The 26,149-nt window shown below is 41.8% G+C and overlaps 2 protein-coding genes across 2 annotated transcripts; one reads left to right on the top strand and one right to left on the bottom strand.

Moving 5' to 3' along the window:
- Positions 1–6,410: 6,410 nt before the first annotated feature.
- LOC306925733 (aldehyde dehydrogenase, mitochondrial-like) lies at positions 6,411–23,471 on the bottom strand. Its single transcript, XM_079504763.1, has 13 exons — positions 23,284–23,471; positions 19,561–19,665; positions 17,862–18,002; positions 15,260–15,339; positions 13,683–13,794; positions 12,123–12,251; positions 11,867–11,980; positions 10,752–10,854; positions 10,474–10,658; positions 9,123–9,287; positions 8,710–8,867; positions 8,425–8,539; positions 6,411–7,185 (listed from the first exon to the last, which is right to left on the bottom strand). The coding sequence occupies exons 1-13, from the start codon at positions 23,401–23,403 to the stop codon at positions 7,153–7,155; spliced, it is 1,560 nt and encodes a 519-aa protein (XP_079360889.1). The 5' UTR covers positions 23,404–23,471; the 3' UTR covers positions 6,411–7,152.
- Positions 23,472–24,801: 1,330 nt separating this feature from the next.
- Positions 24,802–25,938, top strand: LOC306924959 (ADP-ribosylhydrolase ARH3-like; the record flags this gene model as incomplete). The annotated part of the gene is made up of 1 exon (XM_079503638.1): positions 24,802–25,938. The coding sequence occupies one exon, from the start codon at positions 24,802–24,804 to the stop codon at positions 25,936–25,938; it is 1,137 nt and encodes a 378-aa protein (XP_079359764.1).
- Positions 25,939–26,149: the final 211 nt, after the last annotated feature.

Genomic DNA, 26,149 nt, shown 5'->3' with positions numbered 1-26,149 from the left:
TTAAGTTAAATAACTCAGAAACTACAAAACATTTCAAAGTAAAACGTTCCTGCATGTGTCTCCACAGTAAGCTGAATTATAAAACGTGTGAATGGAGTTTCTAGGTGAAAGTGATTTTTGACGTGCCACTATCTGCCATTATAAATTTCTCACATTTAAAGCACTATATTTCTAAAACGATGAAACATTTCAAAGATTCCTTTTCAGGCAAACATGTCCACCGTAAGATGAACCTAAATAGGTTTGAATGGGGATTCTAGGTGTAAGTATGTAGGACTAGTAGCATGCCAAAGTTATAATTTATTTTTGAAGGAATACAATAGCATGTCGTTTTTCGTGATTTTGGACTATTTGAAAAAAAGATGAAAATCATGAAAAAACGACATAACATAGTTCATGGTTTCGGACGGCATACTATAGCATGTCGTTTTTCGTGATTTTGGAGGATTTGAAAAAAGATGTAAATCATGAAAAAACGACATACTATAGTCCATGGTTTGGGACGGCATAATATATGATGTCATATTTTCGTGATTTTGGAACACTATGTCAGAGCCAGGACTTGAACCTGCAGCCTCCTGATTCCCAGGGAGGCTCTGTACCCAGTGAGCCACCGTGCATGCTCTTCTTAGAAGGCCGAATAGATAATGACAGAAGAGCCAGAGACTTGTTTCCATTGTGGTTCATAAACATTCAAACGTCTAGAGATAAACAACAGCAAAAGAAACAATAGACAAATCTCCTGTTATTTTATTCTTTGTATTTTATTTTGTATCAATGTTGTACTCAAAGGGAACAGCAGACTGCATTGTGGCAGGTAGCAATTAGATCAGTGACTTAGCACACACTGGCTGCATGATCTGGAGATTGTGGGTTCAAACCCCACTCAAATCTTTACTTGCCAAAATCTGCCATTGACCCCCATTCTGAATTTCTCAAATTTAAAAGCACTATATTTCTAAAACTATGAAACATTTCAAAGATTCCTTTTCAGGCAAACATGTCCACTGTAAGATGAACCTAAATAGGTTTGAATGGGGTTTCTAAGTGTAAGTATGTAGGACTAGTAGCATGCCAAAGTTTGTGCTATTGCCATTGGGAATGCATTGGGCGTTTAAGTTAAATAACTCAGAAACTACAAAACATTTCAAAGTAAAGAGTTCCAGCATGTGTCTCCACAGTAAGCTGAATTATAAAAAGTGTGAATGGAGTTTCTAGGTGAAAGTGCTTTTTTGACGTGCCAATATCTGCCATTGAGCCCCATTGTAAATGTCTCAAATTTGAAAGCACTATATTTCTAAAACGATGAAACATTTCAAAGATTCCTTTTCAGGCAAACATGTCCACCGTAAGATGAACCTAAATAGGTTTGAATGGGGTTTCTAGGTGTAAGTATGTAGGACTAGTAGCATGCCAAAGTTTGTGCTATTGCCATTGAGAATGCATTGGGCGTTTAAGTTAAATAACTCAGAAACTACAAAACATTTCAAAGTAAAAGGTTCCAGCATGTGTCTCCACAGTAAGCTGAATTATAAAAAGTGTGAATGGAGTTTCTAGGTGAAAGTGATTTTTGACGTGCCACTATCTGCCATTATAAATTTCTCACATTTAAAGCACTATATTTCTAAAACGATGAAACATTTCAAAGATTCCTTTTCAGGCAAACATGTCCACCGTAAGATGAACCTAAATAGGTTTGAATGGGGATTCTAGGTGTAAGTATGTAGGACTAGTAGCATGCCAAAGTTATAATTTATTTTTGAAGGAATACTATAGCATGTCGTTTTTCGTGATTTTGGACTATTTGAAAAAAAAGATGAAAATCATGAAAAAACGACATACCATAGTTCATGGTTTCGGACGGCATACTATAGCATGTCGTTTTTCGTGATTTTAGAGGATTTGAAAAAAGATGAAAATCATGAAAAAACAACATACCATAGTTCATGGTTTCGGACGGCATAATATATTATGTCATATTTTCATGATTTTGGAACACTATGTCAGAGCCAGGACTTGAACCTGCAGCCTCCTGATTCCCAGGCAGGCTCTGTACCCAGTGAGCCACCGTGCATGCTCTTCTTAAAAGGCCGAATAGATAATGACAGAAGAGCCAGAGACTTGTTTCCATTGTGGTTCATAAACATTCAAACGTCTAGAGATAAACAACAGCAAAAGAAACAATAGACAAATCTCCTGTTATTTTATTCTTTGTATTTTATTTTGTATCAATGTTGTACTCAAAGGGAACAGCAGACTGCATTGTGGCAGGTAGCAATTAGATCAGTGACTTAGCACACACTGGCTGCATGATCTGGAGATTGTAGGTTCAAACCCCACTCAAATCTTTACTTGCCAAAATCTGCCATTGACCCCCATTCTGAATTTCTCAAATTTAAAAGCACTATATTTCTAAAACTATGAAACATTTCAAAGATTCCTTTTCAGGCAAACATGTCCACTGTAAGATGAACCTAAATAGGTTTGAATGGGGTTTCTAAGTGTAAGTATGTAGGACTAGTAGCATGCCAAAGTTTGTGCTATTGCCATTGGGAATGCATTGGGCGTTTAAGTTAAATAACTCAGAAACTACAAAACATTTCAAAGTAAAAAGTTCCAGCATGTGTCTCCACAGTAAGCTGAATTATAAAAAGTGTGAATGGAGTTTCTAGGTGAAAGTGCTTTTTTGACGTGCCAATATCTGCCATTGAGCCCCATTGTAAATGTCTCAAATTTGAAAGCACTATATTTCTAAAACGATGAAACATTTCAAAGATTCCTTTTCAGGCAAACATGTCCACCGTAAGATGAACCTAAATAGGTTTGAATGGGGTTTCTAGGTGTAAGTATGTAGGACTAGTAGCATGCCAAAGTTTGTGCTATTGCCATTGAGAATGCAATGGGCGTTTAAGTTAAATAACTCAGAAACTATAAAACATTTCAAAGTAAAAAGTTCCAGCATGTGTGCCCAAGTAAGCTGAATTATAAAAAGTGATAGATTTGAGACACCCCTTCCTCTCTCTCCTTGTATTACTATTTCAGACAGATCTGGATTTTAGGGGCACCACCGCCCACTCATAGTCAACCAGTATGATCAGGACATGTTAATTAGTGGCATTAGGCTTGAACCTGCGAGTGGTTGGCCACACCACAATGCATACACTTCAAGGTCCTGTTCTTTACCAACTGCACCATCACTACCTTAGCCTGACTGAGTGAGATTTCCGGGCAGTTTTATCTTCTTCTTTCTTCAAAGTAAAGACCAGAGTGGGATTTGAACCCACAACATCTGGAAAATGTGGACAGCAACTTAACACACTGAGCTACCAGGCTCTCTGTGTCCTGTCATGCTTTCTCCTCTATTAGCCTATCTGATTAACATCCACGATAACCCTTAAATGCACTAAAGACACCTTTGATGCACAGCAAACATCATTCAAATGCTCTGTACATGATCCCAAGGCCCCATTTGAAAGGTGACACCAAGAGGAACAAATTACAACTTAAAATCACAGAGAGCTCTGTGACACCCTCATTATTCCTCAAAGTAACGATTTTGTCTTAACACAAACATTAAATGCCATTGACAATGGATAGAGAATTTACATAATTTGTGTCTGAGCAAATCGGCTGTCTGTCGGTATGTCGGTGGAAACCCTTGGCCAATAAGGGACCACTATTCTTGGTGACGTAACTAAGGTATGTTTCAAGGTTGGTAATAGTATAAGGTCAATAATTGATTAGAGCGCCCCTCACTTCACACAGGTGTGATTTAAAACATAAATAATAATTCATGATAACTCATCAATCAGTGAAATAACATGATTAGTCACAGTATGTGTCATTTCGCCATGGAGAAAAAAACATAAACATACTTTATCATACAGAAAAGGTTTTACACAGTAAAATGACATTTATTTTTCCACAAAAACAAATAGGCATGTATAGAAGTGTACCAGAGTTCTTATTATTGATTTACTTTGATTATGATTATGCTGCTTACAGCTGTTGCTGCACAGTGCACACAGCTGCATGGATGTAACCCATAATAATACAACATGCATCCTTAATGTAAGAACACATCACTGACACCTTCTATGAACCAATGTAATCATTACTCTCCAGGGTGGGAAGTCAGACCGACAGGCAGGCAGGCAGACAGACAGATGGTGGTAGAAGGTAACCATTAAGTACAATTTTTAGGTACTTTAATTAATTTATAATTCATTCATTTCCATTTGTATTTAAAATTACAATAGATTTTAATACAAATAGTTTAACAATAGTTTTGAATAATGCCTTTAACTGCTCTGCCTTGGGCTACAAGTTACAACCAGTCTGATGGAATAGTTGATAATCAAATTAGAAATGTTATAGCTTTGCACTGCAGTTTCAATTTGTCTGACAACTCTACATCTGCAAGTCACAGCAAGTGTCACGTCATCTGAAGAGCTCATCCAATGACAGAACAGACATGCAACAGTCACTTGTTACTATAGGTGAGTGCAGTCAGATTATCATTGAGGGTCAAAGTAAAAAGAATCACCTGTGTGAAGTGAGGGGCGCAAATATATTAAAGTCTAACTCATGTTGATTATGATGTAAAACAAACTGTGACAAAACATTACATTCTCTTTATTGTTAATGGCATTTAATGTTTGTGTTAGGGACAAGATGACGTAAACTTTCCCTTCATTGTCAATGGCGTTTTTAAAACAAACATTGAAATACATTAAACCTGTATAACACCCCTCAAAAACAGGTACACAACAGCTACTGTTACCAATGTGTAAGCTAGTTATTGTATTGCAGTAATACTAATTATGGACGGGAGGTGGCAGTGTTTAACACATTACACCTCCGTTTTTGCAGTACAGTGGTTGATTGAAGTATTTAACAGTTTGCAGAATTACAGTACAGTTAAAGTACAACTCAATACAAAAACTGTCAGTAGACAAAGTATTACTCGTTTACAAGAGGGTCCACCATTTTCAATTAATCATAACATTTACAGATGTGATGAATTGAAATAGCCAAAAAACAGGATTTTCATGTTAGCCTAGCTGGCTCCAGACCTGAATCGCTATCATTAACGGCGATTCATTAACGATGAAGTGAAACAAAATGAACCTAGGCGTCAGCCTTGCCCTGGGTTCGTGTAGGAATAGGTTTGGTGTGACCAATGCAAATTTCGTTGATTTCCGATGAGATATTAGGTGCAATATGTTTCTTCAGTTATTTTTGAGCAGTTGAGACAAATAACAGTCCAAGTCCATCATTTATTCTGACCCCTCCCCAAAAAGGCCTAGCTGTCCTGACTCCTGATCCATTATGGATAATTAATGTGGACGTAGACTGTGCTTGAAATGTACTGTAATTCTCCAATCTGTTAAATTCAATCAATAATAGAAGGCAAGGCAATACTTATGTGAACATTAAAACCAAAAAAAATATCAAAATGGTATGGCCAGTTAAATGTGCTCAAAATGCAATTTCAACTCTCCCATTTCTTTGTGGTTATATTCAAAGGCAGATCATCTCACCCATCGTTTCATATCCAGCTCTGGTTCTCGTTTAAATGTACCAACTAGTAAGGTGAAACAAATAAAGGAGTGCTGAAGCCAAATAGTGTGATAAGCACTGCAGTACTTTGCATTGGCCCCTGGCCATATGGCCACCTGGTTGTTGCATCACTGCAGTACTTTGCATGGCCCCTGGCCATATGGCCACCTGGTTGTTGCATCACTCCACTGCAGTACTTTGCATGGCCCCTGGCCATATGGCCACCTGGTTGTTGCATCACTGCAGTACTTTGCATGGCCCCTGGCCATATGGCCACCTGGTTGTTGCATCACTCCACTGCAGTACTTTGCATGGCCCCTGGCCATATGGCCACCTGGTTGTTGCATCACTGCAGTACTTTGCATGGCCCCTGGCCATATGGCCACCTGGTTGTTGCATCACTGCAGTACTTTGCATGGCCCCTGGCCATATGGCCACCTGGTTGTTGCATCACTGCAGTACTTTGCATTGGCCCCTGGCCATATGGCCACCTGGTTGTTGCATCACTGCAGTACTTTGCATTGGCCCCTGGCCATATGGCCACCTGGTTGTTGCATCACTCCACTGCAGTACTTTGCATTGGCCCCTGGCCATATGGCCACCTGGTTGTTGCATCACTCCACTGCAGTACTTTGCATTGGCCCCTGGCCATATGGCCACCTGGTTGTTGCATCACTGCAGTACTTTGCATTGACCCCTGGCCATATGGCCACCTGGTTGTTGCATCACTGCAGTACTTTGCATGGCCCCTGGCCATATGGCCACCTGGTTGTTGCATCACTCCAATGCGGTTCATTACATCATCACAAGTGACACCTGCCGTCACAACAGAAGAGGTCCAAGCATCATGTCTGAAAATGCTTTTATTGCCCAAAATTCAGTAATCTCAAAGTTCACAGGCCGACGTAGAAAAATAGCATAACTCTGATAAGTGCTGTTGGAGATACAGTGTGTGTGTGTGTGTGAGTGTGTGAGAGAGTGAGTGTGAGAGAGTGAGAGTGAGTGTGAGAGAGTGAGTGTGAGAGAGTGAGAGTGAGTGTGAGAGTGAGAGTGAGTGTGAGAGTGAGAGTGAGAGTGCTTTTTTTTAATGTAAATCCAAATTTGGGTCATGAGGAACTTTAAACTTGTTTTAGTGTAAATACATCAATGCATCGTCACTAGAACTACTTACATGAGAAGCAAAAACAGCTTGGTCGCAGCAAAAATGCTCTACTTCTTGCTCCACATTTTACATTCAAAATGGTGGGTATAAACATGCCCAGTCCGTCCACTTCATATCAGAACAGAAAACCGCTAATTTAAAAGAGCAGAATATGTGACTTTCCAACTGAAGATGGCATCACCATATAGCACATTTAAAAAGGCAACACAGTGTGCATTCAAGTACAACTGCATAGCTAAAAGTACTGCATGAAATGACAAAAACCTGGTTACGGGGTTTCCTGTTTGAGATAAAGCCGGTTTGGGACACAAACTTGAGTCAGATGATTTGCCTCCTTCCAGAAAGGACTAAACACAAACTGAATCGTCCGTTTCTGCTCTCAGCTGCTTCCTGGGTTGAGGACAGTTCAATGGTTCCAAGGGTGTTGTTTAGGAGTTCTTCTGAGGCACCTTGATGGTCACCTGCAAGACAAAACAGGATATGGAAATGTCAGCAATAACCAGTGGTGTGCTGTGGATTTGTTAACTAGTAGGGCTGTATTTTAATGACGTCACATGCACACGCATGCATGTGCACATAGCCACTCAGCTCGTGCTAGTTACATGATGGAAACCCAGCTATTCTAATTATTTAGTTCCATTGTAAATTTGTTGTTTTTTATTTTTGTTTCAAATCAAGAATAGAAGGCAATACTTATGTGAGCGAGACACCATCACGGGACGAAGCATAAATTACACTTGATGGGTTGCAGGTGCGTGTGCAGCCATGGACAAACAGGCTCTGCTCTTTGCTCTGGTGCCGTGATCAAGAGCACACCTCCCGTTCTTATGACAGCGACTGGCGGTGTGGTTTTGAGGACAACTGATTTGAATTGCTATTATTGTTCAAACACAACAGAAGGCAAGGATATATTTCAAGGGCGAGAGATCACAATAAAAATCCTAATCATTCTTCCTACACACTGGGAGAAAAACAGCATCTGAAAGTTTTATGGTGCATTTTTACACGCAAGTGCAGTTAAAACGTTTCCATTGCATCTTATGAGAGGCAGGGTTCTTGTGCTGCCGGTATGCGCGTGCATGCCGTTGCTTATCAGTGTGACAGTCCGTTAAGGCGTCTATAGACGGCGCCACCGGTTGATTTGTTTTAGGTGTTGAGCGTGCCGTCGCCAACGCACATTGTCGTGCATGTGGGGGCGTGCGTGGGGGCGGTGCCCCGGGCAGCCCTACCGCTAGCTCACCGCTGGCAATAACGCTGGGATTAAACGTTACGATATTATACATTTTAGTAGCCCCATGATTGTATACAAAGTACAAGTTTTAACTTCTCCCTACTCCTTTCCGAACATATATAAAAGTAAAAAAGAAAAAATATAATTATACTTGCAGCCAGTGAGGCTTTTTTTTTTTTTTTTTTTAATATTATTTTAATTGTTCTATATTGAACTTATTTTAATTCTTTGACTTTTGTCTAATTTTTTATAATGTTCGGAATAAAGTTTTTCATTCATTCATTCATTCAAAACTTAACTGGTACAATAGAAGCACTTAATAAACAAGCAAATAGTAAGTGTCTATCAGGTACAGGAAATCAGAAGTCAAGCAGATTTTAAGAAGCATTTTGTTGGCACATAACTGAACAAAATTAACTGGACAGAAAACGATTCAAAGTCCCCAAATAAATGTGACGTTCATATTTACCGTTTTGACCTCAGTGTAGTTGGTCAAGCCATACTCTCCCAGCTCTCTACCGTTTCCTGAGGCCTTATAACCTCCAAACGGAGCCTGGGCCCCAAATACGTCATAGCAGTTAATCCTACAGACAGACATGTACATAATTACAGGCAAGTACTTTAAAAATGTTATTGAATGTTTACCAGATTTTCCATGAGCCATACTTTGCACAATATAATGTCCAAACTAGGGACGGCAGGTTTGTTTGTTGTTCAATCAAGTCTACATAGTAGTAGTGGTGGTGAAATTTACCAGACAGTTCCAGCTCGGAGAGTATTAGAGATGTAGTGAGCCTTGTCGAGGTCTTTGGTGAAGACAGCAGCTGCCAGGCCGTATATACTGTCATTGGCTCTCTCCACAACCTCCTCCAATGTCTTGAACTTTAGAATCTGCATCACTGGACCAAAGATCTGCAGACAGTAGAGGCCTTCATATACACTCCTCTGAGTTCAATTGCCTATACTTTATTTACTCAAATACACTCCGATCCTCTAATAGAGAAGTTAAAGTGCCTACAGAATACTTTACACTCTCATCCTTTTATAGAAGTACTACTAAAAAGCATTGCTAATTAATCTACAACAGTCTATACATGCATGTGTAAGGTATGAAATGATAAATCTGTCCCGATTCTACCCCGGATCAGACGTATTATATAGACGCACCTCCTCCCTGGCGATGGTCATGTTGTCATGGACGTCTCCGAACACGGTGGGCTGGATGAAGTACCCTCTGTCTGCGGCCACGCCTCCGCCACACAGCAGCTTGGCTCCCTCCTTCTTCCCAGTGCTGATGTAGCCCAAGATCTTCTTAAACTGCTCCTCGTCCACCTGCACAGAACAGGTCGTGTTCAGAATATCACATACTGGCTCACCATTGTCATGCCTCAAAACATTCAGTGCATAATCAAAACTAGCTCGATCTGATTTAATTTACAGTGATTCTCAACCTTTTAAATTTCCAGTTTGATGAGCATTAAGCCACAGACCCCCGTTTTACACAACCTTTATTGATGGGACCCCTGTCCCATCTACAATGTAACATTCTAAATTGAACTAATTTAGTGTGACACTTTTTTTTCATTGATGTTAACAGTAGCGCAGTTAAACACGGGAAAGATACAGAAAAAGAGATTAAACTACTTGAGCGTTAGCCTAAGATTTAGACTCTCGTAGATGTATTTATCGATTCCAACATTTTCAATCTACGATAGTCTAAGACAAGTGTACTCGCCCCATGGTCGTGAGAGCGGAACCCCCTGCCTCAGAATAGCTATGAACATGTACATATCCAAAATCTAAGGTGCCCCACCTGTTCGGTTTATATTCGGAAACCCGTAGGTCCGTTAGTTTAATAAAATTGTTCTAATCCACTCCTTCTCAGAATCTTTCCGCCATCTTGGATCTTTCCTCGATTGCAACAGCACCCCTGGCAGTCAGGGTTGCGCAGCCAGTTGCACTCATTTGGGGAGACGAGGACAGATCCAAGATGGCGGAAAGATTCCAAGACAGAGTGGTGGATTAACCCATTTTGACCTGAGATCAGATTCTAAAAATGTCTTCTACATCCTGACAGTTTTCTGAAAAAACTATGTTTCTATGTCAGTCGTTCTTCGATTTTTCAAAAATAGCAGACCTACAAGCTCGTAGCGCGCCACTCGGTGGCGCGCTATGAGCTTGTAGATCTGCTATTTTTCAATAACTAAAGCATAACATAATGCTAACACCAAAACGGGTTCCCGCCCAAAATGGGTTAAAACACTTTTATTGAAAACTACGGACCTACATATTTCAAACACTTTCCGAATATAAACCGAACAGGTGGGGCAGCAGGGTAAGCACCTTAGATTTGGCATTTGTACATATTCTGTACAAAAGCTATTCTGGGGCAGGGGGTTCGGTGCTCACGATCATGGGGCAAGTACGCGTAGACTCTCGTAGATTGAAAATGTCAGAATCGATAACTACATCTACAAGAGTCTATATCTTAGTGTGTGTGTGTGTGTGTGTGTGTTACCTGGGGTCCCTGCTCAGTGTTCATGTTGAAGGGGTCTCCCACCACACGCCTCTTAGCACGCTCCACGCTGCGCTCCACAAACTCATCGTAGATGTCTGCTTGCACGTAGGTTCTGGAGCCAGCACAGCAGCACTGGCCCTGGTTGAAGAACAGGGCAAAGTGGGCCTGTTCCACAGCAACTTCCACTGAGACACACAGAGTGTACAACCCAATGTCAACACAAAAACAGTTGTACAGTACATTACTTACTAAGAGGGTGCCATTTTACAACAACATACTGTCGGCATCAGACATGATGATGTTGGGACTTTTTCCTCCAAGCTCCAGAGTCACTTTCTTCAGGTTGCTGCTGCCTGATGCTTTCTGGATCAGATGACCCACCTGCCACACAATGACAATGTATTGATTGATATATTTACAGTTTTACAGTACATTTCAAGCACAAAATCAATACAAAGACTGTTAACTGTGAGTGGACGACCCAATTAAGCATTACACTTGTTTACAAGAGGGTCCACCTTGTTAAATTCATCAAAACATTTAGAGATGTACAAATAGACACTTCTATATAGTCAAAGAACAGAACAGGAATTCATCATAAGGGAGGGAAAAAGGGAAAAGAAAAATATACAGTGAGGAGAAAAGGGGGTGGGCGGTGGGATTCAGATTTTACGGAGGCCAGTTTCGAATTGCAGCCGTCCGTAGGTGCCCTTTGAGAGCGGTTTTGAAGGAGTCAAGGGATTCGCATGTCTTAATGACATATAGAAGATTAACCATGTGTCACTAGGCTTTCCACCACGGAGGAAAGCCTTGTATTCATTCCAAACTGGCCAGTGTGTGATCCAGTTTAGAAAAAAGGAAAACCATAATAGTATTTCGGTGACAGATTACGGTTGGCTTCGCATTGGGTTTTTTTTCTCCCCTCAAAATGCTTATCCATTGGTTTAGTCTCGCTAGTTGCGCCACAAATCAGAATAAGAGATATACCAAAATAATCAAAACAAAACACATTTTTAGGCCCAGGCGGTGGCGTAACCGTCTGGGCACCCGACTGGTAATCCAGTCGCAGTGTGCCGCGGGTTCGACTCCCGAGCCCGACACGGCCTTTACTGCATGTCTTCCCCCATCTCTCTCCCGTTTCCTGTCAGCCTACTGTCTGTCCCTTCAAAAACCAATAAAAGGCGTAAGCCGCAAAAAAAAAAAACATTTTTAACTATGGGAATCCTTTTGGCGGCACAGAAGATTTCTAGTAATTTTAACCCTTTAACTATGTTAACACCAATGCAGCTAAACTATTGTACACCTCCATCCATAGTCAAATCTGGATGGTTAATACAATTTTGCGTATATATTTATATATAAAAATGTAGTAAATTTTTACACTGTGCGTTACCTCTGTTGATCCAGTGAAGGCCACCTTGTCAACATCCATGTGAGCAGAGATAGCAGCACCAGCTGAAGGCCCCATGCCAGCTATAATATTCACCACCCCTTCTGGGAAACCAACCTAATACGCACGCACAAACAAATCATTACAATATAATAGTACATAGGTGTATCACACATCTATAGAGTGGAGGGGAGGGGGGGTGACTGTGTGTATGCAAGGGTTTGTAACAGTGTGTGTGTGTATATATATATATACATACCTCTTTAATAAGGCTGGCTACATACAGAGCAGTGAGAGGAGTCTGTTCAGCTACTTTCATGACCACTGTGTTCCCTGTAGCCAGAGCTGGGCCCAACTTCCACGCCTGCATCAGCAGAGGAAAGTTCCACTGCACGGACACATACAAAAAGAAAACACACACTATAAACACATATCGCAACAAAGCTATGCAGTGGGATTCAATTCATTGCCCCTTTGAGGAACAGCTGAGTGATGGAAGGACACAGACTACACAACTCTGTGGGACAAAAGATTTAGTGCCCGTCCACGTTTTGAGTAGCAAGTTTAGAACCACAGACAATGTAATGAGAGAGCAGAGTCCATGTCATGTAGTTGGTGTGCTTCTCACAATTGTATTGTGTGTCTGTCATTGCAGAAATACTGCCACTGGTTTATTGGTGAGGGAAACGCCCACTAAATGGGACTCCCAATGCCACAACGTTGCAGAATAACGAAACCTTGAACCCAGGCGCGAATAGTTCCTATAACAGCAGTTATAAGAACTATTTCCACCTCCTCAAGTAACTGAGTTAATCACAACACTATGTGACTCTTAATGTGTTGTTTGGGTTAGATTTCTTTAAACCACTTGGTGCAGGCAGAGACGAAATGTTTTTATAATCGTCAAAAGTCGCTAGGGGCGGCGCGCGATTTGCGTCTCTAGCGACTTTTCGACGAGCCACTAGCTACTTCCGTTACTGGAGAGTTGGCAACACTGCATGGTTGTGTCCACACATAGCGTTTTTCAGAGTGGAAATAAATAGTTCAGTCTCAAGCACTTTGTGTCAAATGTCGATATGAAAGAAAGAAATCCACACGTTATTTAAAAGTTCTCTTTACAATAAACCATAGTAAATTAGAGGCTGCTTGGCTTTAGAGAGAAAAAAAGTAGGGGAGCGCTTCTGGCAGTGTTAACACTTGTATATCAACAGATACTTTCTCTGTCTCCATCTCTAGTGGTGCTTTGGGAAAATGCTCACCTCCTGTGCAACATTTTATTTGTCTTATTGGTCAGTTGGTAAAATTCTTGGAACCACTTTCAACATGGTGTCCCCATTTTTGGACATTACATTTTCACATACAAGTGGTTAAACTCAAACGATCTGAAAAGGTTCAGCTGCGGGATGCTTCTCATCACTGATTCAGAGCATCTGCCACCGAGAAGGTCTGTATTACATCAAGTGCAAACTCTGCCAAACTGGTTATGTCAATGGCTACCCAGGGAACACGATATGATGTAGTACAGCATTCCATTCCTCAGTCAGACGATTAATTACTTTTTAAACTGCTGTAGGGCACAATTTCTGATTTGCTGGCGACAGAAGACCTACACCAAAATACAAAGTCAAGTGGCGACATAATACATAATTTGACTAAAACTAAATAAGTGGTTTTAGAGTCAACTGCACGTAGTGTGACAATATGTGAACATGTGACAACAACAGAGACCATTAATAAAGACCCCCCCCCCCCCCACACACACACACACACACACACTTTTGTGATCAATTCAATACTGTAGGTACATGTGCTTCCTCACCGGTATGATCTGGCCACACACTCCGATGGGTTCATGTCTTGTGTAGCAGAAATAGTCGCCGTCGATAGGGATCGTCTTCCCTTCCCACTTATCAGCCCAGCCGGCGTAGTACCTACATACACACACACACACACAAGTTCAGGTATGCACACATTTTGTGTATCCATCCGCTTTAAAACAAGTACAGTGAAATTAAAAAAAAAAATGTTGCAGCACCAAATGTTGCAGTGGCGCCGTCGGGACGTAAAAGTGGGTGGGACAAAATGGAGATGGAGAGTTGAGACTAGAGAGAAACTGCAGTTACTGCACGTAGGGTAGGCTATAGAGCGTCGCAGTCCCGCCTCCTACCCTGACCAGGAAATGAAACCCAATGCATTTTCCTCAGACATTTCTTAAAGTATTTATTTAAAGACGGTTACGCCGCGGACAAAAACAACTCGAGTCGTGACAACTCATAACAAACAATATTTTGGACCAAACAAATAATTAGAAAGAAACAAACGGCAGGTTACAACACTTTTTGTTGTTTTTCTTTGTAATCATTTGTTTGGTCCAAAATATTGTTTGTGTTGTCATGAGTTGTCACGACTCGAGTTGGCTTTGTCCACGGCGTAACCGTCTTTAAATAAATACTTTAAGAAATGTCTATGGGAAAAATGCATTGGGTTTCATTTCCTGGTCCAGGGTAGGAGGCGGGACTGCGACGCTCTATACAGCCAGAATGGTCATTGTGGTGAAAGGAAAGCATGCAGCGGCAGCCAATACACAACGAAACTAAATGGGAACACTGCTAGAGAGACCACCAGCATCGGGAACAATAAAATAAATCAAACAGTCATTCCCCAATAGTGCGGGGACATTCAGACCTATGGCGGCAGGTAGTGTAGGTTTGGGAAGGCTAAACCAAACTTCCCAAATCTTGTGCCACATTAAAAAGATATAGATATACCATTTACCTGATTGGAAAAATGCTTAGCTGAAGTTACAGAGCCACAACGGGCCGTATGGAGTGGATTGTATCGATATAGACAGACAAAATATATAGCTTAGTTGCCATTCATTGATTTCATGTTCCACACACACCTTAGCTGTAGCTGAGTGGGAGAGGCTACTTGGGGAAACCGAATCCTCGGCTCGTGACCCTGCCCACGTGTCTGAGCTCTCCGAGCAAAAGTAAGCAAGCTTTCTTGCACCTTAGATAATCATTTATTCAAGTGATCTGATTATGTTTGATTTTGAAACTGAACCATGGTGATGTGTTTAGCCTTTCCAAAGCTATTGCATCAATTAACTTTATTACATGAAGGTCAGCGACTTCATCTTACTGCTGTGTACATAATAGTTGGTCAAATATTAGCCTTCCCAAACAAACGTCATGCTCATGAAATGGCCAATTTACAATCAAGCTCGCAAAGCGAAGCATTGTGAGCTTGTTTTCAGCGAAGAGATTTGGTGTAGAGGGGGAAAGGAGCACGCCTAGTATAGAGCCCTGGGGAGCCCTGTCAACAAAGTATACAAGTGGTGGTTAAAATCATGTGAATGCACATGTTCCTGACATGCTTGCGTGTGTGCGTTACCTCAGACATTTGACCACAGTGGGGAGATCCACACTGTAGGACACTGCATATGGCTTCCCATTATCCAGTGTCTCTAGTTCCTGTCGGGGGGGGGGGGGGGGGGATACAATATTTTAGCCACTTTCAACAATTTACAATTTAGGCATTTAGCAGACGCTCTTAATCCAGAGAGACTTATATTAGGCAGGAACAAAAGTATGGGAATACATCACATATATAAAATGCATTTATCAAGAAACATGCGTAAGCTAAGAACGTATAGAACATATTAACTATACATATATACTATACTATGCTATACATATGTACTATGATGTGCTATGACTATATACAATGCAATTATTGTGCTGTCTACATGACATGCTATAAGTCTGTTTCAAATGCTATCTAAGTCTAAAAAGTGCTATCTAAGGGGTCAACCTGGTGTCCCCATTGTCATATAGACGAGAATAATGAAAAAGTCCAATATAAATTAGGCACAAGAGTAGGCTTGCGGAATACATTTCATTAAACTAATTCCGTTTTGGGTCACAAGAACGGAAATATTATAAAAACAAGAAATGCTAAGTCACTGTAGGTGCAGATGGAGTTGTGCAATGTTGTTGCACAAGAGAAACACACCCACACACACAGCTCCTGTACCAGCAGCTAGTATGGTAATGTGCAGGGGTGTAGTGGGTGGATGGCGCTCCACCCCCCCCACGTCTACATTTATTTTTGGGCAAATATGTTTTTTTGACTTATGTTTATAGATACGATTAAGCATTGTAAACCCGGTTTCTAAATAGGCTATGGTCTGCATGTTTTATAGTGCATGTCTGCATGCGTTGCGCACATGCGTGCACACATGCACGCGCACGTGTCTTTTGAGGTGTCCCCCAACTTCTAAAAGTAGCACTACAACACTGGTCATGTGATCAGGTTTTAAAGCTCAAACGTGAGTGGACAGATTTGTAATCTTATGGTCAAATGTAAACATGTCCCTCCCCAAGTAAGTATCCATAGAAATATCCATTAAACATTGAAGGGACATGTAAGATAAACAGACAATGTGGTTTTCAATTGCTATACGCCCGGTATCAAACAAACACATACACCCTCTTTCCTTTGTCATGCAAACCAGACATCTGCTTTACTGATAAAGTATTACGTACGTTGGGACAAATCATCATTACAGTATACTTGTTGCACACAGCTTCTTCACCCATATTCTCTCATTGTTTTGTTCCTTCCAAATGAATACTGGAACCATTTATTTTAAACAATTAATATTTGAGCTGTCATTCATTTTGTAAGATTAATCTATAGGATCAATATGCAAACTCTAGATAAAACTGTAAGACAAATAGAAAACCAGTAGTTCAAATTCCTCAATATGGTTGTATAAGTTGCCTAAACTGAAATAAAGTAAAAATGAATTCAATACAGTAAGGCTGGAGAAAATAGCGAGTGGATATCAATATATATTGATAACGAGACTTTAAATTGTCTCTAGAATTTTGGATATTGTAATAGTCCATAATGTCGTCGCTGTCGTGCATAAATAAGCCAACTCAAAATGTCTGTATTTCTTTCATAAATCAAATCTATTGAACAACCTTTTAGATCTGTGTGAAGGTTAAAAAAAACATTTCACCAATGAAAAGTATTACAAAGCGCATCTGACAAAACCAGCCAACTCAAACTGTTTTGGAATATGAGAAATAATTGAATTCAGTGCATCTTGGACTTTAGCTTGGATTGACAGGTGAATATTAACGGAATAAATGTATTGAACTGCCTCATAAATTACCCTAATCATTTCTAGTTATACAACCATAATTATGATTGATGATTATGCATCTGTATTCAATGTGCTGTATTTATTTGGCTATTCAGGTGTTTAAATCACGCCTCAAGTTTTATCTTTATTCTTTATTATGTGCCAGCATTGATTTGTGATGTTTAAAGTTACACTGTGTAGGTTGTATGTTTTTAAATCAAGTTGTTATTTATTGTAAAGCACTTTGGTACAATCTTATTTAAATGTGCTATATAAATATAGGTGGTATGGAATGGTATTCAAAAATAGCAGATATACAAGCTCACAGCATGTCACTTCGTGCCCGACATGCCGTGCTTGTACAACTGCTATTTTTAACTTTTTTTAAAACATCTTGAAAGTGTGAGAACTACGATTTAGATTTTAGAAGGCCTTTGTAATAGAGGGTATGCGCATGACATCATCATACCTGGAGGTTATGCAGGAACGCCTAGTTCCGAGTGGCAAAAAACTACTTTCTGGCCTTGACAGCCAAAACAGAAAAGTCCAACCGATTGCATTAAACAAATTTAAACTCACTTCTACACTAAACTCACTTTGTCACTTGATTTGCCACTCTTTATGCATGCACTCTACATCAGTCCCAGGCCTCAATGGGTTAACTAAGCTACAGTGACGACGACATCATAACGACATCAATTGGAAAGGACAGATAACTCACTGTTCTTAGAACCCAGAGGGAAACCTTTGATCCGTTTCTAATCCATTCCCCTCCTTGGGATCAAGGAAGGCATCTCTAATATAACCTAATCTCTGGAAGGAAATTTGTGATTGGCTCACAGCTAGGTAGGCGGAGTCTCTCTCAATAGCGTCTGCCAATCGGCTGAGCAGCAGCCCACGATGTGAGGCGTCCATCCGTCTCCATGGTGACCCCAGCCTGAAGGCGTCCCGTGCCGCCTTCACCGCCTTGTCTACATCCGCCTGGAAAAATAGGACCCCAACACAGTGAGTAAGTGGTGTACACACGCACACTTTTATCATGGCCAAGTATGTTGTATACTATAAGCACATTAGATATTGTACATAATACATTGCACTAAAGCAGCTTTCTGCTTCTACGGCAGCCTCTGTAGACATTTTTAAAGCACAGCTCAAGACCTACTTCTACACTCTTGCTTTTAATTGATCTTTTAAATTCCTTTAATATTCATGTCCTGCATTACTGCTATTATTTTAATGTTCTATGCCTTGCTTTTCTTTCTCCATTTCTATGTAAAGCATCTTGAGCTGCATTTCATGTCATGAAAGGTGCTATACAAATAAAGTATTATTATTAAAGGTGCATGAGTGCAAAGGTTATCCAATTGATTTAATAGATTGTGCAAATACTTCTGGAAGAAAGTATGTCAGAACTGAACTGCAGCCTCACTCCCAATCTTCCGCCGTAGTCTGAAAACCCACCTCTTCAGACTCCACCATGGCCCGTAGCACTTGCCCTAGCCCCTTAGATAGCACATTATGTAGACTTAGATAGTATTTTAAACAGACTTATAGCTTGTTACGTAGACAGCTCTAGAATTGAATTTTATGTAGTCATAGCACTTTATAGTACACATGTATAATATATTATATAGTATAGTATGTATAGTTTACATAGATACTCTACTGTTACGTTCTTAGTTTACGCATGATTCATGATAACTACTTTTTATATATGTGATGTATGCCATGCTTTTGTTATTGCTTAATGTAAATCGCTCTGGATTAAGAGCGTCTGCTAAATGCCTAAATTGTATGTGTGGGGGGGCCCTGTTAAGTTAAACAGGGCTGCAGTGGGCTACTCAACTTATTCACAACATGTGAAGAGAACATGAACAGATTACTGTTGCAAATAAATCAAATATCAGGTTGACCAATACTACTGAAATTATTGTTTTGACTGATAATTCCCATTGTTGAGATAGAAGGCACTTTCACATAAGTTGATCCGAAAGAGGATCTTCTTTGCACAAGCACAAAACATGCCGTTTTCTGTCCGCGTCCGTAACTTGTTTGCACTTCCTCATATGACTGTGTCCTCATATGACGGTGTTGTTTACCGAACGCGAGCCGATCACAACTGCTCAACGCGTTATGGATGCATGCTGCAGCTGTGCATGTGGACTTGCCCACTTTTTGTCAGCAGGTAGAACAAACAGCTCAGTAGCGCATGATCACATTGTGTGGTTAGAAACGCTAGACTTTTCCACACTGAAAGCAGAAAAATATTTTTTATTGGTATGACCATGACGGGCTGCACAGACAAGGTTGAGTAGCGCTGTGTTAGACTAATCAATTTAGTGGACCATCATCATATAACCTGTGGCAGCAAGGTTGAGGGTCAGCTGATGATCATGCATCGGGGAGGTGGGTCCTGTTGGTCTTTACTTATAGCAGTGAATGTTCTCGTTTCAACTTCTCAGAGCAACTTTGCTTGATAGTGTGCGACAGAGAATTTGTAGGTTTCACTCTGTGCATGTGTGTGCGTGCTTGTGCATACCTTGTCGCCCTCAGCCACCTGACAGATGACCTCGCCAGTTGATGGGTTGATGGTGGGGAAGGACCTGCCACTCACTGCATCCTGCCATTCGTTGTTGATGAACAGCTGAAGCAAAAACAACAAATCAGATTTGCCAATGGACCAAATTCACATTAGTGTTCCATCCAGACATCCTTCTAAACACAGTAACACACTACACAGACAATACGGGTTAAAGCTCCAATCCTCAATATATTTGAAACAGAAACTGCTGTGGAGATCTTCATGAAGTAGTAGTACAAACATCCATCCGTCATGATGATCCACATTCAGATTTTGTCTTTAACAGAGATTGAGATCTGGAGCGTTAGTTTAACAGTGCGTGTGTAAAAATTGACCTGTAACTGAAACTGCTTTACAGTTTTACAGAAACGACATTAAAAGATGAGATGAAGAAGACTCATTCATATTGCCAGCATTTCTACTTTACTGTATACTAGTACAAAATGGACTCTCCACTCTTTTCTTGACATGAAAGAGGAGATTACTACTCTGGCAACAAAGTATACACACACATTTCCCAGGGAGCTTACTGGGGAAAAGAGGGTGCGAGTCGTTCAATTCAGTCAATCACAGCTAAGCATAACATGGTTTAGACAAATAGTTGTCCTATATGATAAAACATTGTTTTAAAAAAGAAATGTCACGGACATATTTTTCCAGTGCATATGGCAGGCCTTGTTGACGGATTTAGAAGAGATTTTGAAGGTCCGGTTCCAAAAATGAACCAGTATCTAATGTGCAAAATCCATATTTACATTGGAATGAATGAGCCCGGCTGGAAAGTGTCCAAGTGGGAGTGTCTAAGTGGGAGAGGCTTAGCTAAAGGTAATCAATCGACAATAGAGGGTATGCACGTGACATCATACCAGGAAGTTATGCAGGAACGCCTACTGAGGCAAAAAACTACTTTCTGGCCTTGAAAGCCCATACATGCTAACAGAAAAGTCCTATATGATTGCATTAAACAAAGTTAAAGAACGTTAAACTCAGTTTGCCACTCACTTAATGCATGCGCATAGTGCATACCCTCTATAATGTGGGAACACAACCTGACAAATCAAAAAGGGTAACATTAGTCTACTCTACAAGATTCCCCTCCACACAGCCGATTTAAATAGATGATCAATGATTATATTGATCGCTGAAGTCACTTAAGAGATTCAGGTGTCACGGCAGCAACAGCAGCAGCTATGCAGTAAGAATGAAAGGCAGGAAAGGATTTAGGTTTACAGCTAAGATAAATTATTGTCAGGCGTAATTGGTCATTCATTTTACAGGCTTTAGTTCTGACACACCAAAGGTCCGACAGTCATTAGACCGACAACCTATACCCAAACATAACCAAAAACACGATGCAACGCATGTCGGACCAACGTGTACCGGGAGCGACGGGTGATTTCCGCATTTCGATAGACAGACAATCGACATAGACGTGGTTAGCAGGACCTTGGCTTCTAGTCGATCGTGGCTGAAACGGGGAGCCAGTGTGGGGATGGGGAGACATCCATGTCTAGTTTTACCCCCTTTACGCAGAAGGCACTGTCCCAACCAGTCCAGAAAACAGGTGAAACATAATTGTATTTTTAATCAGTTGTGTGGAGGGATAACTTGTAGGGAAGTAGGCAGACCAATATGAGCCAATTCTGATTCCGGTCAGGCTGTGTTCCTTCCCACTGACGATGAGGAAGTGATGCCCATAATTCACGCAAGGCCTCATGGGAGACAGGAAACTTGTGGCCAAGGAAAACCATTAAAATACAATAAAGTGCTGCTGTGCATTATCTGCATTTTAAATAAGTCACCTTTATGGGAATGAAACCCTTGCCTACGCTGCTTTTGTAGTAGTTTCTGTGAACAGCCACAGCTCATGAAATGCCAATGTGCAAAGCACTTACAGTACAAGAGTCAACATTATCATCTATGCTTGCACTGTATTTGGCACACCTAAATCTAACACAGTGACACCTAGCTATTATTAATTGCATTGCTACACTAAAGGTGGCCTTACACTAGCCGATAATCGGGTGTTTTTGACGCTCGGGGGGTGCCCGACCGCTCAAAGCGTGATCGGCCCGATCAACATCAAGAATGTTTGATATTTGCTCTGCCCCGCTCCGATTATCCTGTAGTGTGTGGTGCTATCAGATTTCAGATTGAAAAAAATTGGCTAGTGTAAGGCCACCTTTAGCCGTATGCAGCCTGCCACCAATAAACTCAGTACATTTCATGCCCCTTATCAGGGCCAGCTCCAGGATGAAATTACTAAGGGGTCAGAACATTTCGAGGGGGCACACTGAAGTGCCATTATCACCTCAGGGAAGACGGCAACACATTACTTCACATCAGACATTACAAAAGAGAAACAAATGAATTAAAAAAAACACTTTTCATATGAGGAGTCAAAGATGTTGGGTTGAGGTGTAAAATACCCCTTTTGACCCCCCCCCCCCACCGTGGCGCCGGGCCTGCCCCTTATCAGTTACAAAACAATCCCTGGACTGGACACTGTCCAACACTCTTATCACACGCAAGGGCAGAGCATAGGAGAGGAGTAGCACCGGTTGGAACCTCACCCGCCGCGATTAGCTCCGAGAAGAAAATAGGTTCCGTGTCAGGATATCCCAGCATAGGTCGAGCCCTCCAAGAGCAGTGGAGAAAACACTTTTCCCTGTATTGTATCCAAAAAGTAAAAGGTATTATCTGAGAGCTACAGATGACAGAATTTGGAGTGGAAAGTAAAAATGTTGGTGGGGTGAAAACTACTTGCAAAGCTTATGAAGCTTCAAAGTTTGTACTTTCCACTGCAAACTCTATTATCTGCAGCTCTCAGGAAATGCCTTTATTTTGGGATACAATGCTGCGAAAAGAGTTCTCCACTGCTCTTGGAGGGAACCTCTTCTCAGAGCCAATAGCGGAGGGTGAGTTTCCAAATGGAGCTGGGAGAGGAGAGTTGAGTCGAGGACAATAGAAAGGGATACAAGAAAGTCGAGGGTTCAATTAAAATTAAGGATAGAAAGAGGAAGGAAGATAAGCGATTAGAGGGAGGAATCTGAGGACACACAGCCACTGTACTTTGTAAACATTTGATCGGATATCGCTCTACCAGGAGGAATTTTTACTGTGTATGTGTGTATGCATCTGTGTGTGCTGTGGCTGTTCGCCCAGTGACCTGAAGTGGTTGCATAACAATCTGTGTCAAGAGGCCTCTGTCTAAAGCTGCACCAAGATATTTCCCACGTTCAAACTTCTTTCATTCATCTTCCAGTGTTCTCAACATGTTGCAAACATGCTTCTCATTTTAGTGTTTATTGGAGAGCACCAAAAGTACTCTTTTGTGAAATGTGTAAACTGAGCTGGACTGAGTAGGCGTTGTTGTTAAGCAGGAAAAGGTCGCAGTGCAAAACAGTCACTGTTTTAGAAGCCAAATTACAGATCACAGCAAAATATCACTTTTTAAGGCCATGCATCATGCATTGACTGACAAAGTTGTTGCCAGTGGATTGCATGCATGGCCTTAAAAAGTGTAATGTCGTCAATGACAACAGGTTTGATATTTGAAGTAGAAGTTTACATACGCGGTCACAAACACATGGTGCAGGTTAGGTTTGTCACATAAAGACACTGTACAGGGTACTGTCGGTCGTTGAACTACACCGTCTAGAGTCCTCAATGCATTAGTACCTTGTTATAGTGGATCTCAGGCTGGGGGTTCGGCTGCGGGATGGCAGCGGCAGAGTAACGACAGGACAGGAGCCTGGAGACCCGTGGGAGAGCCCTCGACAGACCGGAACGGAGCTGCATGGTCTTTGTAGCCGCGTCTGTGTGGGTGCGTAAAAGAAATTAAATGCGAAGAGAGGTGCGACTGACCAAACACGGCTGTTTATATGGTCCTGTCAAACACAGGAGCATGCGCAGTGCGCTGTCGACAAGTGGCTAGGTTTTGGTCACGTGGTTTTGGTTTCAGAGTCGGAAGTGTGGGTTATAAATGATAATAAAATAAATAATAGCAACAAGTTGTTGACAACAACAATAGTAATAAATCAGACAATATCTCGATAGGCTACTCGGATGATTTATTTAAAAAATATATATATATATGGGCTACCAAATGTTACCCCGCCATAATAATCAACCTACTCCCAAGGTATCATAGAAAAATGAACGGTACACCTGGATATAACAAACATTTTCCATGTAGAACAGCAAAAGTAAAACACACTGTAAAAACAATAAAACACCAAACAGGCTTTATACCACTTGTCAAGTTGGCATTCAAACAAACCTCTCACAACACGGAAATAAAAACGTCTGGGTTTCCGAGGCTACACGTACAGTAACCGGTAAGGTGTTGTGAGGACCCACAGATTAGCAAGGCCTTGAACTACTATGGCCTTAAATACCTGTGTCACTGACATCGTTTATCTCTGCTTCCCTCTAGGGGCTACACAAGGATTTGCACTGACTGAAAATACACACACACACACACACACACACACACACACACACACACACACACACACACACACACACACACACACACACACACACACACACACACGTTTCATCCCTGCTGAAAGAAAAATGTACACATAGACACATAGAAAACAATTATGGCCTACCTAATAATACATTTAACACGGCAATAATATTATGACAATATCTGTTTTTATTTTTGAAGTGAGGGCTGGGTGCTCTTATCATCATACATCATCATCCATCATCACATTCCGTGCTCAGCCAATCAAAACAAATCAAAACACACAGCTGTGCATAGGAGGGGCTAGCGCCCCTCAAACATAGTGAAAGTAGCAAATCTAAAAGCAATCTCACAATGCATAACGAGGTGTTGTGAACTTCTGATTGGATCAGAATCAGCTGATTGTCATTCTTATCAAATGTAATGTAAAGTGAGGGGCGCTCTTATTATACATCATCATACATCACATTCCGTGCTCAGCCAATCAAATCATCACTATGGGGTACACACAAACACAAAGCTGGGAATAGGAGGGGCTAGTGCCCCTCAAAAATAATGAGCTGCGTGAGTAAATAGCCTCACGTGACGTCACGTGCATCACAGTGACGTGGCGGTGACAACATGGCACTATTGGTCTTAAAAAGGCAGAGAGTCTGATAGGTGTCAGTAAGGGGAGCATAACCTTGTATAACAGTTTTTTTTCCTTCACACTTTGTTAGGGCATGGCAGTGACTGCAGTGTCTGCAATGGCTTCAGTGTCCTCCCTGTCCCGGTTCAGGGGTACTCTGGTAGGAGCTGTTCTGGGTGATTGTGTCGGTGGGAAGTTTGAGGGAGCGGCGGAGGTTCCCATGGAGACGGTGCTGCAACATCTAAACAGCCTGTACGACGCCACGAAAGGAGATGGTATTCTTGAATACAGCGACGACGTAGCCATGACACAATGTGTGGTCCAGTCCCTGCTGGAGCGAGCCGGGTTTGATGAGCAGGACATGGCTGGCAGGTTTGCTAAGGAATACAGTGTTTCTCCTGGCAGGGGTTATGGTACTGGTGTGGTTCGGGTATTGAAGAAGCTGTCCTGTCCACAGCTCAGTGACGTATACCAGCCAGCCAGGGACCAGTTCAATGGCAGAGGCTCCTTTGGGAACGGGGGGGCCATGAGGGCGGCCCCCTTCGCTCTGGCTTTCCCTGACCTTGCTGATGTCAAGAGGTTCGCCCGTCAAGGAGCCATGCTAACTCACTCCTGTTCTTTGGGTTATAACGGAGCTGTACTGCAGGCACTGGCTGTCCACCTCTCACTGCAAGGGGCGCTAGATGTTCCCCAGCAATTTATCAGCAGGCTGATCAAAGAGATGGAAGAAGTGGAGGAGGATGAGTCCGCACACAATGATGCCAGAGTCATGAAAGAAGCAGAAAAGCCATTCTGTGAGCGCCTAAACAGAGTTAAACACCTGATGGACAGGAATACGGTCAGCATAAAAGAGGTAATCTCTGAACTCGGTAACGATATCGCAGCTCTCCACTCCGTCCCCACTGCCATCTTCTGTGTGCTCCACTGTCTGCAGCCCCGAGACGGCCTTCCAGAGCACTACGGAGGCCTGGAGAGGACACTGGCATACAGCCTGGCCCTTGGCGGGGACACGGACACCATAGCGTGCATGGCCGGGGCCATTGCCGGGGCCCACTATGGCATCGAGGCCATTCCACTGACGTGGATCGGGCGCTGTGAGGGAACTGGAGAGGCCCATGTGACTGCAGAGCGCCTTCACATGCTGTGCCACCAGTCGCCACAGGGGGAGGTTAGTGGGACAGGAAAGCAGGGCTGGGTGGTGAAGAATCAGACAACCAGTCAGATACTATAAGCTGCACACAAGGAGTTCGGAGTGATGTTTGAACTGGACTTGTATGGAAGGACACACATGTAAATAATGTAAATGTCAATTTACTGTAGTTAAAAGTACTGTAGTTACTTTGCAGATTTACATTTGTGGCTGTGACTGCATCAGCATCACCATTAGCCTTGGTACCAGGCTTTAATTTCCGTCGGCGCAAAAAATGAAAGCCAGGAGGAAT

This window comes from Electrona antarctica (genome assembly GCF_951216825.1).
Source record: "Electrona antarctica genome assembly, chromosome: 6".
In the NCBI taxonomy this organism is placed as follows: Eukaryota; Metazoa; Chordata; class Actinopteri; order Myctophiformes; family Myctophidae; genus Electrona; species Electrona antarctica.
The sequence above is the reverse complement of the archived record's forward strand: the minus strand, read 5'-3'. Positions and strand labels throughout refer to the sequence as shown.